The following is a 19,492-nucleotide window of genomic DNA, read 5'->3' as shown; positions in this document are numbered from 1 at the left end:
TGATATATACCTATACAAGAAAGTAATTCGGTCTCGAAACACAAGCTTGTTATTCTTCTTGCCCCATCGTAACTAGGCAACGGTGTTGCCGCACGATGATAGTAGATTCGCCACAGTTCCATGAGAGAGAACCAAAGAAGTCCCATTGGGTATAATAAAATAAACTATACAATTAAAAAAGGTTAATTATTAGCATAAAGATCTATTACCCTTTTCTACGATGGTATTAAAAAATTTTCACTTTAGAATATAAACGAAGTAAATTGAAAATGAATTGTACTCTTTTTTTGTAACTTTTTTATCAATTGCTCTTTTGATGTCGGTTATAAAGATACGTACCTACGTACCTACCTACTATATATATAAAATGATATACACCTATTTCATATATATGTATTAAATAGGTGTATATTTTTTTTTTTTTTAGGATTTGAAAATTTTAATTATTTTATTTTTTCCTCAAATCAATTTTCATATAAACAATTACAAAAAACAATCATTGTAATCCAACGTGTTATATTATTATGTCTGGGAAAAAATCTTCATCATTTTATGACTTTATTTGAAAATACTCTGCGGTATTGACTATTGACAGATTTTCTGTCATTTTTGACAGCGACAGCTATCATTGATGCAGTCAGCGATGTTGGTAATATTTTGACAAATTCTTACACTTTTTTATTTCCGATTTCCAGAATCCACTTAAAATAATTAAAGTCAGTTTAATTGAAACAAAATTGTCTAATTCACGGACGTAAACGTATTCAAAGTGCGTATATGGAGTGTATTTTAGCTCCCGAAAAGTGGGTGGATTCCTGATATATTTGTGTCATGCCCGAAATATTCACAAATTGTGTTGATGATGAAAAATGAAGGGTGTCGATAGCTCTCCAGCTGATATCGAAGGAATGACAAACAAACCTATATTAACATGTAAGTAGCTAGTGTTTTTTAATATTAGTTTTTATTATAACTTTCTTATATCTATTACATATGTTTGTTATGCTAATAAAATCTCCACATCAGGCGCGGGAGATTGGAACTTGTTTTGCACACTAGAGGCTCCGCTAGTTGCCGCTATACCGCAAGATTCCTGTGAGTGGCGGAGGTCCTATGGTCGACCTTCCAAGTCCGTATATTTAGAAGCTTCATTCATAAAGTTTAATAAGGATAAAATACAATCGGAACTGAACTTACTGAAGCGCCCTATTTTCCATATATACTGGACAGATTGTGTGGTTAGTATATAAATTTGTCTTGATATGATAAGTTAGTAGATAAGTAGGTTTATTAGTATTGTTATAATTAAACAAATCAGTGTTGGATTTTCTAACCCTTCTTTGTATAAACAATAATTCCTGTAATATATGTTATCCTTGTAATATATGATTTTGTGTGTTTTTTTGTTTAGGTTTTGTGGTTTACAATTAAGATTACTAATTTTAGAATTTACATGACACAAAGGATAATATACATCAATTAGATGTTAATATAGATGCTAGTTATTTTTGGCGCATGTTAATAATAATAGACTTTATTACTTTAAGTTTAGGAGTGTAAATTCATTACTGTATATAACTGTTTATGGAAAAACTAAAAGGAGCCCTGTGTCACATCATGACAAACTTAATAGTCAATGAGTTTTTTGTCATTGAAAATAATTAAAAATGTTCATGGTAACTGTAAATTTTAATATACACATATGCATATAATTTTATATATATGTTGAAAGGAAATAACTATTTCATTATAATATTACAGGATGTAGAATATTATAAAACCACTCTAAAAGAAGATATTGAATTATGGCTAAAACAATTGGAAAAAACTGGCATAACAGATTGGATGATTGTTCTAGTAGAAACTTATGACATACGTAAAACAAATAAGCTATTACCTAGAACTACAGTACTGGACAAAATAAAAGGAGACTTTGCTATCAAACCAACAGAAGATCGATTTTTGTCTGTAATAAACCCCATCAAGTCTGAGGCTAGAAGTGCAGAGTCATGGAGGGCTCTTGTGGCAAAAATCAGGCATTTTATTCTAGTGGCTTATAACAAGGCTCTGATAAAGTTTGAAGAGCACATGAGAGAGCAGAGGGAGAAACGCAATGATCCAGAGTGGGATTTTTGTAAATACTTTGTTCTACAGGTAAATAATGCATGTTGAACTCTTGTTCATAAGGAAGGTTCTGTTAGATTAAAAACTGTTGATGTTGTACTAACGAGTGTTAGTAAATTTGTAAACTACTTAATTGTTAACCTTTTGAATGTCTGTCGCAACAATCTAAAGTGAAGAGGCGGTATGCACTCGCCAGCTGTATTTTTTCAAATGCATTTCGATCTTATTTAGTTTTAAATAAGAACTAAATTGGTTAAAAAGAAGTCACGGTTTTGCGGCCACAGATCTGTGACAAGATGATTATATGGTTTAAGATAATGATAATAATCTTAATCACAATTATATTATTTGCAGGAACAATTAGCATTTGTGTTAGAAATGTTAGGTTTGTATGAGGAAGCCCTGGTCCAATATGATGAGTTGGATGCACTATTTTCTCAATTTGTACTCAATTCCAATATAACAGTGGGTCCAAAGTGGCTTGATACCTTCAAACAACCTGTCACAACATGGCAGGCTGTGAAATTGACTGCTTTAGTGCCACAACATTTGAGGGACCTCATAACGAAGAAGAAAGCCTCACTATTAGATTTCAGAAGCTACCTCTTTCAACGTCAAAGTGCCATGTTATTACTAATGTTTAAACCTGTTGAGGTGAGATAATTTAAATTTATGTTCAACATTACTATATTTAATATTACATTGCTCCATGAAAGAATCCTAAAAATTAAAAGCAATTGTTTAATATATCACATAAATCATGCACAGGAAATGCAATTAAATTCAGAACCTGAGAAACTGGTTGAAAAATGTCATCTTTTATTGGTGTCTAATTGATTGCTTTGTCCTCATGCAATCTTTCAGTTCTCATTTCCAAGAGATTTAAAGGAAAACTTTTCTTAATATTTAAATCCAGTATGGAATTTCGTGTTTATAAATTAGTAGGACTATCCATTTAATTTTGAATCTATTAAACTGTATCTCATAATTCTCTTACGGGATTCAAATACACCATATTAAATTTTTAATTGAGTTGATACTTGATGTCCAAAAGAGACTTATCTGGCCTATGTTCCTGTATAGTATATTCATTATAGTATTTGAAAATATTTCAATGTTTTATAAAAATAATACTGTTTAATTTAATATACTAGGTATGTCAATAGTGTAATTTATTACTGTTTATAAAACACAACACAGAAATCAGCAGTTTATTAATTGTGATCGTTGGACGTATAATTAGTGTACTGCCAATTAATGTACACTTCTAATTATTTGAATTATTCATTTCATTCACACAATTACTGTTATCGAGAAATACATAGTGCAGTAATAGGAAGCCAATAAGATTTCAACAGAAATATGTGCATTCAATTAAAAAAAAAAGATGATAATACGCGTTGATTCAATACATTGTATAAAACATAGTTACAAGTTAAAAAAAAATTTTATTACTTTATTTTCGTACAAAACTTAAGGGGGTCTTCCCATGTGACGGTTTTTTAGGGATATTTTAGGATTTTTTTTCTACGACCAGTAAATATTTAGAGCTTCAAGTTTTTTATCATTTATTAACACATATTTGGACAGTATAAATATAAAATTTCAGCTAAAAATATTCAGTCAAACTAGAGTTACAGCGCTCTGAACACCCCCGCCTCGAAAAAAAGAGCTCCCACTTCCTCCACGATTCCGGCTGATCGGCTTATCTGAAAAATAAAAAAAAAACGGCGTTTTAATTTGTAGGCTTAAAAGCACGGAATGACCTATATATAATCAAATGAATATAAAAAAAATTGGATTTTTGATAGACATTTGAAATAAAAGTTGCAAATTAGGCGTTTTTTTTTTTTTGTTTTTTGCTATAAAAAAATCGAAGTTTTGAAAATTTTCGATTGATAATAGTTCATTCCATGCGTTTACATATATTGAGTGTGCCCTGTAAATTTCAAGTAATTCGGTCCAGCCGTTTCTGAGATACAATGGAGGAAAGTTTGAAAAACACAGTTTTGAGAAAAACGCGTTTAAAGTTTCAAGTCCGTTAAAAACTATTAAAATATCAACTTACTCTCAATCGGCGATGCCTGGTCCATAGAGTATTCCTTCCTCTTCCTCATGAAACTCTTTTAAAGCAGATTGTTCAGCTCTTGAGTCAATCCTGGCTTGTTTAACGACATCACTTACGCGCCGCTCAGAGCGTAAGATTCGCTTTGCCTCCCGTTTCTCAACATACGCTTGGGCTTCACGACCAACAGGGCATCCCATAATCGACATAACTTTTAAAATACCTTGAAAACCTTCATTAAAGATAATAACTGCTAAGTAGCTAGCAATTTCAACAACTTTGGGACCAGAATGAAGATGTTTAGGAGCGAAAGTCCAAATCAAAGAATTCAAAGATTCGTTATTGTTTTGTGTCTCTGCTCCTAAACAACGAATTAATAATTCGTCTTTCGATAAATCTTCGAAAACCGGTTTGATAGCTTCTTGGACTTGCGGAATTAGAGGTGGTTTATCGTGATGAAATTGGTCCAGTTCATTATTAGCTTCAGCCTTACGCCATTTACACCAACTGTCATCGCCTTCTGGACAAAATTGATGCTGAGGGTTTTCATCAGAAGAACATTTGTGATAGTACGTTGCCCAAACTTCCTTTCTCATATCTTCAAGCGAATCTGGATGGCGTCGAATTGCTAATCCGTAGAATTTTGTAATTTCTTGGATAACTTTATCAGTAAGTTTACCTGCTCCTTTTCTGTTTAAGTCTGTAGAAACGTGTCTAAACTTGTATAAACAAATATATTAATAAAAGGGAGGCCAGGTATAAAGCCGACGGTACACAATAGGCCCGGTCTCTAACTGCCAACTCACCGCTCCGAACCGCTCTTTCTTTTACCTGCTGTATCTTTAAAACGACTTCGAATTTTCTAAAATCGCTTTACTACCGTATTCTAGACATGTTAAGGGAGCAATTTATTAAAAAAAAAAAAATCGATTTTTTCAACCCATCACATAGGAAGACCCCCTTAATATAAATTTGTACTCTCTCTCCCCGTGGTCGCTGTTACATTTGTGACCACGCTAATTATTTCTAGAAATTATTTAATTAACAAACAGTAGTTTCGAAATTATTCTTATTTCCATTTAAAATATTTATGTAATGTAAATTGTGTCATGTGACGTCAGTAAATTTAAGATTCCGTTCATATCTTGTCAATAACTTATTCAATTAATAAGTATCATCAATTGAAAATTTAGAATTGCTAAATGTGTTATATCTAGAATATAAACATTTATCGAAGTTAGTACCTAGTTTTTAAAGTCCCAAAGTTAATACATTCTCTATCATAATCACTTGGTTATAATATTAGTAGGTTCAAATATATTATAATTATGTGAATGTATCATAGCATTAACTGCAGCATTAAAAACTGTACAACCGCAGTATAAAATTGCAGTAATGCACTTTACACATGGGTGATCATGAGGAAACTACTAATAACGTATGTCTAGACGTCATAGTATGAACTAGTGGTGCCTGCGACTACGCGTATTAATTTTGATTTTAATTCTCATATTATTTTATGAATAAACTTCTTAATAAAAATAATAGTAGGTAGCATTACATTGGCGTATTGGAACTATTCACAAAATTTATTATAATCACTACTCTTTGGCAGCACTGTCTAAAGATAGAAGTATTTATTTTGTCTACATTAATAATGACATATTTTGTGAAAAATTTACACTAAACTCTCAAGTCGTGTTTATGTGAAAACTGAACACGTTTTCGTCTCATAAAGTTGTACGATTTCATTATATGTAAAGACAAAAATACAACCATTGTATTGTAATCTCTTTCCACTGATAATATTTGAAGTCTATATCTCTCTTTATTTTTGTTTTCAAAATTTAATTTTGACAATGTGCATGTAAAGAAAATATTAAAAAAGTCTTTATAACACTTCAGATCGCATCCCGTTGTATAACAGTCGTCCACAATACATTAATGGAGCTATCTCTGCTGGGCGCGAGCGCAGTAGACGGTGCGGCCGCGTGTTGGGCGCTACTGGCGTGTGCGGAGACGCTGCGGGCCGTGGACCGTCTCGCTGCTACAAACAACGTCCTTGACATGTGTACACCTGTACAAGCGCCTTTATTGCACAACGCCAAAGATAAGGTTAGTTGGGGTTAAGTGGACTATTACTCTGTTATCGTGAAATATAGGTTAAGAGTATTCATATCGATATTGATTAATATTGCACAGAGGTATTTTAGTGACCTTTAAATATTACTGTATTTACAGGCCAAGATAACCTGTAAATATCATAGCAGGATAATAGAATCTCTCTGTAACTCCAAACCTATGTTCAACTGAACTATCACAGTTCAATCAAGGTTCAAACCTTCCATTCTCTCCAGCCTGTCAAACAAACTTAAATCTTAAATAAAGTAAATTGTAGTATTGTTATTAATTGTTTTTGGAAATATACCAATGAGGCAGTGTTATTATTATATGTAATATTTAAAAAATAAATATATAATATTGTATAGTTTAGAATTAAGAAGTACAAGTGAATTATTTCACATAAAAGATATTATATATTTTACAACTGCTTAATTTGTCTCAAATATTCGAGTAGATTTTTGCCAAATTTTTTTTACTGAGATTATATGTTTTTGAAAATTGTTGCATATTTTAAGGTGCCTGTTTAGCATCAGCGGTTTATATCCTTATCATTTAGGTACAGTTTTGATTTTGTACTGTGATATTCTGTGATAATTATTGGTGAAGTTTTGCAATATTTGTATCAACAACATATAAATTTATTATATTTAATATACATATTTTTTAATAACATTTATATAATATACATATGGATATACGAAATTAACAGTAAGAGCTCTTACTGTGATATAATTAATGTTGTAGAAATATTGCAAAAATTCACTAATAAATACTTTTAAAACCACCATAGCTATTTCCTAATAAAAAAAAATATTTAAATCTATTTAACTCGCAGTTACATGAACTTGGTAAGTTATGCGGCCTGCTACCTGGATCTCCGGATCCCAGTTCAGAACAACTGCACTTGGTGGTGATGCTGTCGGCCGGCATGGGTGACAGCGAACCAAACAATCAGCACCCCACGCCGACGGACAGACTGAAAGAAGCATTATGTAGTAAGACCAGTTTTCAGCAGTACTACTTGGAATTGGCTGAGATGGCCATGGGCACATATAAACACATAGGAAGATTAAGGTTTGTACCAAAGAAAAATCTCAGTATTTTACATTATAATACAACATACTAATTAGTATGTTGTATTATAATGTAAAATACTGAGATCAGATGATCTTGTGTAAGCCATACTAGTATTATATATGCGGGCAGTACCGATCCAATAAAATCATAAACGTTCTTATTTCTACTCACATAACTTTCAGATTCGCCCGCCTAATCGGTCGTGACTTAGCCTCTTTCTATTCGGAGTTAGGGGAGACCGGGAAAGCTGTAGTGTTCCTGATGGACGCCCTGCGATCTTATGAGGAGCAGGGCTGGCGGGATCTCGCCGCGCAGACCAGGCTTGAGCTGGTCGCTGCCGCTCATAAGATGAACGACGTTGATAGGTGAGTTTGAACTTGCAACATTGTCCTAACAACCCATTAGTCCTACTACTGGATACCGACTTCTCTTCATAAGAAACAATTAGCTGTATATTTACATCTCGTGTGATCTTCCTCATTAATTTTATGTAATTGGATTGACCAACACTAACTATCACTTGATGGTAAATGGTAATTTTTTTTAAACTTTCGTGTATAGTGCTCATTATTTATCTTGTTAAGATGGTCAAAACGAAACCACGGCTTGTGCATCTAATCGAAACGTCGTCACAGAAGACTTCGTTGTACGAAGTGCACCTCAATATATTTTAATTTTGATCTCCTAGTTCTCTTAGGATATTCTGGTGATGAACAGAATGATGATGAGAATATTTGTACACCGTCACTACGCGGACAAATTAAAATCGCTATATTTCCACCAACTCTTAGAATGTAATAAATATGAATTGAGAATTTAAACTGTCCACTTTAAATCAGCAGAGTTTTGAACCCTTCAATGAATTGTCAATTTTCATCTAATGGCATGATGATGTATGAAATGTTAAAAACGCCGCAACTGCTTTATTACATTAGTCCAATATTAATTCCAGATATACAAAGCTCTCTGCAACAATAGCATGTACAGCTGAATTAGAGATTCTAGTCAGAAATTTCTACTTTGAGGAAATGTTGAAATCAATAAAGGAGAAGTTATCAGATAAACAGGACACGGTACTAGCCGAGCTCAATGACTGTTTCAAATTAGTATCCGCAACCCTAATACCGTCCGAACGTGATGTTTATATCACAGATAATAAGGTTCAATGTCGTTTGGTTATCGAGTGTAATTTACCCAAAGAGGTTACATGCACGCGAACAGCAATTAGTGTAGAACCTTGTAAAGAGGATAGAAATGAAAGTGGAAAGAAGACACCGGTCAAATCTTGTAAGACTGATTTAACTGTTAACGGTAGTGTAAGTTCACAAACGAATTCACCGAGGAAATCCACTTCAGACGTCGTCGAGAGTGAATTAACTAATATAATTAATAGGTAAGTATAGTTTGTACTTTAAACTATATATACTTTACAATATATGTTATTATTAGTATAGGCCACTCACTTGCCTTCAATTTCGTTATATCACTGATACCATTTCCAAGTAATCCAAGATGGTGGTAGGTTTATCATATGCTACTTTGTATTCAAATGTACTCTGCAAACTAGGAAGATGTTCATCACCATGTCAATATTTGAAATTGTCTTGGACTACCTAATTTACCTAAATAAATAATTATAATCATGAAGGTCTGGAATTACAGTTAAAAGTATTTTTTACATAAATTTTACTAGATATTATGAATAAATCATTTATGTTCTTTAAAATAATCTTTTGCAGTATAAGACTGGATGATTTAAAACCTAAAAACCCTTTATTAAATCCACTTCAAATTACCTCTCAATTACACTACAAGGAAGACAAAACATTACAAAAAGCAACCATCGAGTGTCAAAATCCTAAAGCGACCCTCAGAAGATCAGATAGCACCAAATATAGAAAACCATCGACAACAACAAGAAGCAATTATCAGAACTCATTCCGTCGGGAGAAATTCATTTTGAAGCCTGGATTGAATGAGATTGACTTAGAATTTGTATCACAAACATGTGGTACATACATGTTGGGACAAGTTTCAGTGGTTGTTGAGGAGAAATTGGAGTTTCTGTCGAATGCGCTGATTAGCACTAAAATGGGTTTTGAAGTGGTAACTCAGGGTATCAATGTTTATTTGAATAAAGTGGACCCAAAGAAGGACCTCGTGGCGGGCCTGGAGCATGAAATGGAGTTGATTGTGACGAGTGGAAGCTCTTATATAGAAGAGGTTTGTGATATATTACTTCTACTTTTAGATTTATTACGAAATAATAAAATCCTACTTGTAGCATCATTTACACAATACTTACTGCTAACGAAGTGCGAACTTGGATTTCCGTTTCACTCACTGTAGTGGACCAGCTGATTATATAGTTCATCAACATTAATAATAATAAAGGGTCCACAAATATGACTAAGATAGTCGTTTTACTAGTCCCTAGAACGAGCCACTAATTACTTATTAAACTAGCGGCTGTATTATTTAGCGCAATTCTAGTAATCTGATTTTATTGAGTGATGATTTACATGTCCGATTACATTTATATTGCTGGTACGAAATTTAATTAAATATACCTAGGAAACAAATAGCCTGTATATAAATGGGATATTTTGTACATCATTTACGCTGACAAAATTGCCGAGGTGATTATTTTTTGTTTTGAAATATTCAAAGCAAACATCGTATTAATTATACAATTAATAAGACATTTGATTTTCTCTGTTTCCAGAATAGTACAATAGTTCTAAAAACATCTGCCGGACTACAAATAGGTCTAATTGAAGAAGAATCTCCCATGACACGCGAGCTATCCGTACCAATAAATGCGTGCAAGCCGTTTGAAACTATTCGTGTTCCATTGAAACTCTTCGCTAGCTTGCAAGCGAGATCTGAGAAGAGTATAGAACATACGGTAATTATTAGTAACTATTTATAAGAAAATGTATCAAAGTACTAGTTGTTTAGTCCCCATAAAATAAGGTCTGTTTAGCTTGAGACTAGATGACGCTGTGTAATATATTTAGTGATTTAATTTTGTAATATGTCAATGTAATGACAAAGTAGTGTATTATCTAACTAAACTGGAACTGGAAAGTGGCAACTATTTTCACTTTCAAGCCAAAACGCAGCTCTAAAAGTAAACTGCTCACCGGCAGAAATAAATGGGATAAAGGTACCGGAGGTATCGACAACACTATGCAACTTTATTGAATAAATAACATGTTGAGGTATGGCTGCAGTGGGGGAGTTCCACGTGAAAACTGATTCTCTCGTGAGAGAGCTTATGTGTAAAGACAGCTAATGGATCTACTGACATGTCGAGGTGCGGCAGCGGCGGGCGACGCCCGAGCGAAAGCCGATTCGTTCGTGAAAGAGAAATTAATAAATGTACTAATACGTTTAGGTGTGGGTGCGGTGCCCGTGGCGGGAGGGCGCGGGCGCGGAGGAGGTGCGGCTGCAGTGGGCGCGGCCGCTGCGCGCGGCGTGGCGGCTGCTGACGGCGCACGCGCGCAAGTTCGTGCACGTGGCGCTGCAGCCCGCGGCGCCGCCCGCGCGCGCGCCGCCCCTCGCGCTGGCGCGGCCCGCGCTGCACTGCCCGGACGCCGCGCTCGCAGACCTCAACCCGCCCGTCTCGCACACGGTCAGTGTACACACGGATCGAGTACGTTCTTTTTTCAAACTAGAACAAAAATAGAACATCTCTCTAGATAGACTATATATTTTTATTTATTTTCGACGGCGTCGGTGGTCTAGTGATTTAGCACACTGCTTTATTTCCGATGGCCGCGACCATCGGACGGCATTCGACTCCTCACACGGCACAAACATTTGTATTCATAACTATGATTGTTAGTCTTTGCTTTTTCTTTCTTTGTGTATAATATGTATATATTTACTAAAAAATATGTATTTGTATTAATTATGTAGTACCCATAACATAAGCTTTAGCTACCTTAACTAGGGTTTAGATGATATTATGTGAATTGTCCTGAGATTATTATTATTATTTATAAGAACTGGCATAACCCAGTGACTAAACATGCATAAAAAAATTTGCAGGTGGTATCCTCAGATGGAACAACGGCATCATTTATGTGGGAACTATTGAAAGATCCCCTAGTTAAAGCAGAACCACTGAAAGCGACGTTCACAGTGGAATATCGACCACTCGATGCAGATGAACCTTATAGAACGTACTCGTGTCCATTCGATATACAAGATTATATGACGCTGTTCGTGATCCGAACGAAAGTAGAGCCCAGTAAAGGCTCAGACTTCTGTAGAGCATCTCAGGTTTGCTGTTTGCATCTGAGTGTACAAAGGGTTAGTATTTGTTTTTATATTAATTGCACTAACTGTTTATGCTTGTGCTCACCGTTGGATGTTGATAGAATGAGCATGAGGGCATTTAGTCAATTGTAAAAAATTCTAGAATTGATGATGATGCTTTAGTGAATACTAGAAGGAATTTCCTAAGCCATCATCATAAATTCCGGTTTCCTCTATTCCCTATTCCAATTCCGCAAAGTTTTTCCGGATTTGGATTGAATTTGATATGGTGCATTGCTAGCAATGAAGTTGTAGCAACACAGTTTCTACACGTGCCACCGTCCACTTCCTAGAATCCTTGTCGCACGGCACGTGTAACATTAGAAACTGTGTTGCTACAAAGTTATTAGGCCTCATTTCTAACAATTCCTTTTCCCCCTGTAAGACGCATTGACAACAGTCAATTGGCACTTAACATGCCCTTGCTTACTATATTTTAATTAGGTTGGATTAAAATATACTTGGGGTAAGTCTACCGTCATCTAATATGGAATATTCGAGTTATTAAAACCTTGTCTTTTATTAATACAACGCAAATACAGCGAAGCAATTGAAATCTACTTTAGAAAATTATTGCGGAACATGGAGGCATGTTTCAATATATACCATGAGTTCCAGTACGTTTTTCTGCTGACAACATTGCTGATATCACATTGACTTTTATAGGTAAACGAAACGGAGTACACATCCCTTATGTATGAAGTACTAGCGGACCAGACGATGTGGGCGGTACTTGGACGCACTGCAGGTATGTTAATGTAGCGCATTATAGTAAAACATGGTGCCGGGTACAGGCATACTAAAACATTGAAAAGTATTATTAGTGACTGATCTCCAGGCATAATCTAAAAGATGCTGAGGTTCGAAACCCTAGTAGTACCCTCATACAAAAATCATATCTGTCAGGCAGGAGTTGACCTACAGCCATTCAAGTTCTTTCGTGGGTTTACCCTCGGGCTAGTACCCTTTGTACTCGTCCCTATATCATTTGGTGAAGCTGTAAAGGCCAGCTGCGGCCAAAATCACTAGTGCGAATGAAAAGATTCGAAAAAATCTCTAAAATGTCCATAGTACATACTATTTAAAAAAATAGTGTGTAAAATATGCATTATGACTATATACTTGAGTTGAATCATCTATTGAAAAATGAATCCAAAATCACTAGTGCGAATATATTTATACATAGAAAAGTTTGTTCGTTTTGTTTGTATTCTTTATTGAAAAATATCTCTAAAATGTCCAATGGCGGACTTATCATACTATTTAAAAAAAGAAAATACGTGTAATAGTAAATCTAATAATAATTTTAATGACTATATACATAAATACACATAAACATATATACATATACACATACATAAAATAAAGAGAAAATATTATAAATAATTGTAGTATTAAAAGAGCGCAGACTCGGAATGACCCCAGAATCTTTTAAGGGTGCTATTGATAATTTAATCTCTGAAGTGTATTCCACAGTCGGGCAGCTTGAACGGTAAAAGATTTAGTGTACCGGTGACTAGTATGAGAAGGAATTGAGCAGTAACTCTTGACAAGAGCGTATATGCTCACCGGTTCGGAACCGGAATCTCTCTTGTAGGTAAGAGGGCGAACAGGGGTTAAAAAGGATTTGGAACAAAAGGGTACGAACACGGATAGGAAGCCAGTTGAGCCCAGCTCTATAATATCTGATATTATTATTGTCCAGTAACTCCTCAGATGGGTCCACACTATCAGCATAATCCAACAAGGGAAGAAGGAGAGATCGAGCCAGCAACAAATTAGTGCCCAAAGGCAGAAAAAACTGATTATTGCAATAATTTATATCCGTGTGTGTGTGTGTCAAATATATTTATATATAGTATAGTGTGAGTAATGAACATCATGTTTTTCTTATTGATTTAATGTATTTTTATGCATAATTTTTAAACAATATTAGTAATCTACAATTCTCTATATAAACTAAAAGTGTGGGAATTTTCATACTCCTCCGTTCGCACATTTTCATAAAAAGGAGTGCAAACTTTTTGCTTCGTGTATAAATATATGGATATGTATGCAGGTGTGATAACAATGGAATCGAGTAGTGGGTCCCCTGCTAGCGTGTGCCTGGACGTGATGCCATTGACCGGCGGATATCTACCACTGCCTACGGTACGACTCTCTAAGTACATCGCCGCCAACACCAAAGGTATAAAACCAGCTGCTATTGAATTAATTTCATATTTTAATAATAATATCTCAGGACATTTTGACGGCCTCGGTGGACTAGTGGTTTAGCACACTACCTCAATTCAGATAGACGAGGGTTCGATTCCTCGCACGACAAACATTTATATTCATGAGTAAGATTGTTTATATGGGTTTAGTGATTTTTTCTGTATATATTTACGAAAATTATTATATATACATATATTATATAAATTCTATGTATTTATATCAGCTGTCTTACACGATAACACAAGCTTTAGCTAACTTAACTTGAGTGTAAATGGTGCTGTGTGAATTTTCCTGATATTATTATTAACGCACACAGAGATAAACCGCTACACCACCGAGGCCTACCGGTTAGATACCACGTTCATTGTGACTCGCAGCCCGAGTCGCGACGTAACATGGCACAGGCAGACGACGCTTCACAGTCGCGTCGAACATAACTATTACGGAATCTCCTTACCTTGTGTGTATATACCAAATTACTACACCTCGGTGGTCTAGCGGTTTAGCACACCGCCTCGCTTGCGATAATCGCGTATTTGATTCCTCGCACGGTACAAACATTTGTATTCATGAGTATGGCTATTTGTATTTAGCGGTCTGAGTGTTTTCTATGTAAAATTTGAATGTATTTGTAAAAAAAAAGTATCTATGTTTTTATATCAGTTGTCTAGTACTCATGATACATCTCTTTAACTTGGGACTAGATGACGCTGTGTGAATTGTCAGCGCTTAACATTTCGACTTAAAAATATAAAGTTACAACGAGTATTCAACAGCTACACGCAAGTTTCTTGCTCTTTTTTCTTTTGATTATACAGTTTTCCGAATAAGCGGAAGATTATAAAATAAAATACTAAGACTATTCCAAAGTGCTTTAATTAAGTATATTTGAAACAGGATTTTCATTACTATTCCTTTCTACGTATTGCAGCTCTCACGAGCTGCAACTCTTGAGAACTATGCAGTTGTTTCATATAACAAATTGAACATATAGTATTAGTTATTTATTTATATCTGATACCAAGTTTCCACATAAGTGAAATAAATATATTTTTGAAGTCTTTTATTCAATTGAAAACCAAGATTAACATAAATATAAATAATATTTTTATTAACAGATCCGAAGAAAGACATCTCGGCCCACCATCGTTTGGAGCCCTTCAGTCCTGGACAGGTATACCATGCAGGGAAAGCGAAGCAAGTCCACGTACTGCCTCCAGCACCGAAGGAACACGTCGACCCTTCACTATAATTAGTCATAAGGTTTTATCTAAAAATGCATAACACATGCAAATTGGTAGCAGTGAATTTAGAAGCTTATTACTTTGAAGAGAAAGCTTTAATTGCAATATGTTTTGTTAACGGTGTGAAGAGAATATTTTTCTTGATTTATTGACTTATTACAACCAAGTAATAACTATACCAGTTAGAACAATATAAAAAGCCAAAATTGTAACATATGTGTATTTGATTTTCTACTAAGTTTACTCAAGTTTTACTCAGTTATTTGTGCAGTGTATAAAAATATATATAAACCACACGAATCAAATAACTCAGCTCAATATTCCAGTCCAAGATATTATAAGTAGAAATTGAGTGTGCTAGCGTTAGTTAAACATAGATGTTACTATAATAACACTGTAGTGCAATGTATAGACTTTTGTTTTCAATCATAAAACGAATATGAAAGTAATCGTAGTAGGAAGTAGGTGTATTTTACTTTGCCATTTATTCAGCTCTCCATTACGTTAAAATAATTGTTCAGTATATAGATAGTAAAGAGATATATTATCAATTCTATCTTCATATTAATAGGGAATAATATCGACTGACACGAAATAACCGCTGTGCTAATTTTGCTTTAATTCATAATCACCTGAATGACGTAATCGGATACAGAATTTAAGTATGGAATTTTAATTTTACATCCTATTAAATAAAATTTAGGTTTCTTGATTCGTGTTTCCTAGATCTGACTATTCTAAAAGGAAATAAAATATTTATTCATGATCTTTGCATCTCCAAAAAAAAAGACGACTGTCTCTTACTTGTGTAGTAACTTTACCGTTAATGTAATAAATACTCTCTGAAATGGAAATTACTATATTCTATCAATAATTTATATTAAATAACAGGGAGTTAGTACATAATTGATAAATAACGAAAATCTAATTTTCAATATGTCTGTTATTGATGATGTAAAGATGTTGGACCATCGTATTGTGATAAAAATATGCTTCTATAAGGTTGTATGTATACTATGTAAAAATCGTAAGTTTGGAGAGTAGCTTAAATGTGACTCCTTTATATGGAATTTATTAAAGGCAATGCTTTATGTGAAAAAATATAACAGTGATTAATAATAAGCTGCATAGACTAAGCTACCTAAGTATATAATCGGTGTCGTTTTTTTTTTGGCGTCATAAATATTATCTGTTAAAAATATAACCAATCTGAAGGATAATATGAAGTTTACATAAATTAAGTACAGACACCATTATAATATTAATACACACAGATAAGAAAAATAAGCGGAAATTTACATGTATCTACACTCCTTGTTTCTTTATATATTTTTTTAATAATGAATAACACACCATATAATACCATATCGACGGTCTCTTACAGTGTGATTAGATAGATTCAGGTCCAAATTACTATTCGTCTACTTTCACGATGTAAACTCTTCGCTTCGGATAAAATCACAGAAGTTTTCCCGTCTTTTTTTCAATATATATCATATATAAAATGGATAAAGTAACTACATTCTAAAAAAATACGCGCGAAAGTAAATCTAGTTTCTTTTGATTAAGACTGTTGTGCCATGTTCCTGATTACTATACAATTTGCATTAGCGTAAAAAGGTTCAAAACAGGAGAAATGTGTATCATAGATTATTTTCGCGCGCTTTTTTCATATTTTATCGCCGTTATTTCTCTGTTCAATAAGTATAGAGTCATCTATTCTTATCCATAAAGAAAATAACCGGAATATTCTCAATGGATTGCTGATAAGTCTAATATTATTTTATTGTTAAATAAATACTATACTGCAAAAATGGATATGGTCACCAGGGTAATGTGTGGGTAATTTTAGGAATATTATATGCATTAAATGTTAAAAATACCATGAGCTTTATATATTGCATAAGTACTAACAATATGCAAATATGATAACGGCTTAGATGAACGACTCTAAAAACAAATCAACATCCTCAATAGTTTTATTATATTATTATTTACTAAAAAACAAATCCTATTTTATATGTAATTTTATTTTTAATTACTAAAACTTGTAAAGAATGCATCTTATTCTCTAATAATTGACTTTTATAAATATTTTATTAATGTATTAAGTCCAACCGTATACCAAACAACTTTGCCAGCATGATAAACTATTATAAAGCTAGCATACCTTGTTATATCTAGATTTTATTAAATTCCTGACTATTAGCAAATTGCCCACCAATATATACTCTTTATATAAACCTTTTTAGAGCAATTTTTAAAGTAACATATATGACAAAATGCTCTATCTATACTGAGACTTTAACTTTGAATTAATAACCATCACAATACTCTTATAGGTCTAAATAATAAATTTGTACATTTTTCAAATTCCAAGTAAAAGATTTTAATGTATTTTTTCTTGCATAGTATTCTAAATGCTTCTGTGTAACTGAAATTGTTAGTCAAACCCACTTAGAATTATTTCCTATATTTTAAATTACAAGTCAGATTGTCCTACTTTTTATGTACATATTACGTTTACATTATTAAAACCTCGTAATTTTACGACCCATATAACTGTCTACAGTTATACTGATTTAAAAAACCCTAGACACGAAAGATAACGGCTGTATAGGCTTAGTCTTTTTGCCTTTATTAAAGGATGAAACGGAACTAATTAAAAGAAAACAAAAGCTATATCAGAGAAATAAATTGTACCTCCCATATTATAAAGGCGCTATTATTATTTGCGTATAGACATTGCCATATGTTGTAATTATTACAATCGACGCCACAACGATATTTCTCTCCTAGTCTCCATCTTGTCTTTTCTAAAATCTCTTAAGTTGTAAGTAACTAATTTTGGTGCTAGAATCACAAATTTTAGACCAAAATATTAATAATAATTTATGCTAATTTTACGTTTGTTTATTTTTAATTAGGATGTTATGTTTTTATTTTTGATGTAATATACTTTATTGAGATTCAAAAATGAAATTTATGCAGGGTTAGGTGTAAATGGAATACCAAGCGAAGAAGAATGCTTGTGAAATTGAACCTTATATACAACGGAATATGGTTAAGTTTCGTGTGGAATTCAAGTGGAATAATGAAAATATATTTAAAACTAATGAACATCGTGTAGTGCAATCAACCGGTAGCCTTGCATCGCCCTGGCTCTTCCGGACGCCATTTCGATCGATCCTATGTCCCATTCAAACCGGTATCGAAATCACTGCCGACTTTGGAACCTCTAATGATTCCCTCAGACTTAAGTTTTATATTATACTATCTCTATGGTTGACTTTTGGCTTGGTGTGTTCTCTACAACCAACCCTGTATAATAACAGAATTGTAAATTTGAAATTCAACTTTATACTAAGTTACTTCTATTTTATGTATAATAAAGATTTGGTAAGAGACCTCTATGATTAATTATATTTTTGTTAAACAATTTTTTTTAAATTATTATTTGGTACCTAATAATTAATAAGTTCATTATTATGAGTTAGTTCTTTATGTACTGTTCAGTTTGATTTTTTTTATTTGTCAGCAAATTGTATGAAAAATATTGTTAGTAAACACACCAAATAATTATGGCAAATGAAACCCATCTACCTTATTTCATTAGTATATTTTTTATAGAAATGCTGTAATATTGATTGTGGATTTTCTTTATCAATTTTCCAAAGAATGTGCGTTATGCTTTAATGAATTTTAAAGTTGTGAATATTTCATTATATAAAAAATTATATGTATTTAAAGTGGATAAAATGGGATATATTTAAATGGTTTTTATTATGTATATAATAGGAAATGGTAGTGTAATTTTATAAGCTTTACAAATGCAAACCAATAACTGTAAGTGCTCTGTATAGTATAAAGAAGTTATAACAATTAAAATTATTGTTATGCTATCAGTGAAAATTTTATGAAAATATTACATTGTCAAGTGAATAAATATATCGCATGGTTAATAAAAAAATATTAAATTTAAAAAACTAATTGTTGATAATTGACTTTAAATTATAATGCAGAACTAAATTACACTAATACTAATCGAAACTACAATAGATAAAAAATTGAAAATTTTATCTATTCTAGTTAACATACTGCAGACAGTCACTGTTTGACATCTTCTCTTTCGGGTGTTTTGTGCACTAACAAATATAAGAAACTATTTCACTACTGTTGAAAAGGTGGCCTCTCGTTATGAAGAGGTAGTCCTTTTCACTCCCGAATAAATGCAGATACATCCTTCTCATCACCTTTTTTCTTTATTAACCCTGATTAATTCACAGAGATAATTCCATTTAGTTCTAAGTTACGC

At 33.2% G+C, this 19,492-nt stretch overlaps 1 protein-coding gene across 1 annotated transcript; it reads left to right on the top strand.

The window, feature by feature from the left end:
• The first annotated feature begins 658 nt into the window (after window positions 1–658).
• On the top strand, window positions 659–16,447 carry LOC131846404 (trafficking protein particle complex subunit 10). Its single transcript, XM_059195687.1, has 15 exons — window positions 659–933; window positions 1,027–1,238; window positions 1,762–2,154; window positions 2,479–2,778; window positions 6,095–6,304; window positions 7,149–7,387; window positions 7,573–7,755; window positions 8,343–8,783; window positions 9,130–9,613; window positions 10,116–10,298; window positions 10,791–11,027; window positions 11,447–11,710; window positions 12,383–12,464; window positions 13,776–13,904; window positions 15,052–16,447. The coding sequence occupies exons 1-15, from the start codon at window positions 870–872 to the stop codon at window positions 15,183–15,185; spliced, it is 3,555 nt and encodes a 1,184-aa protein (XP_059051670.1). The 5' UTR covers window positions 659–869; the 3' UTR covers window positions 15,186–16,447.
• The last annotated feature ends 3,045 nt before the right edge of the window (window positions 16,448–19,492 follow it).

This window comes from Achroia grisella, unplaced genomic scaffold (assembly GCF_030625045.1).
Source record: "Achroia grisella isolate CSIRO2021 unplaced genomic scaffold, CSIRO_AGI_Agris_v1 utg511, whole genome shotgun sequence".
NCBI lineage: Eukaryota > Metazoa > Arthropoda > Insecta > Lepidoptera > Pyralidae > Achroia > Achroia grisella.
The sequence above is the reverse complement of the archived record's forward strand: the minus strand, read 5'-3'. Positions and strand labels throughout refer to the sequence as shown.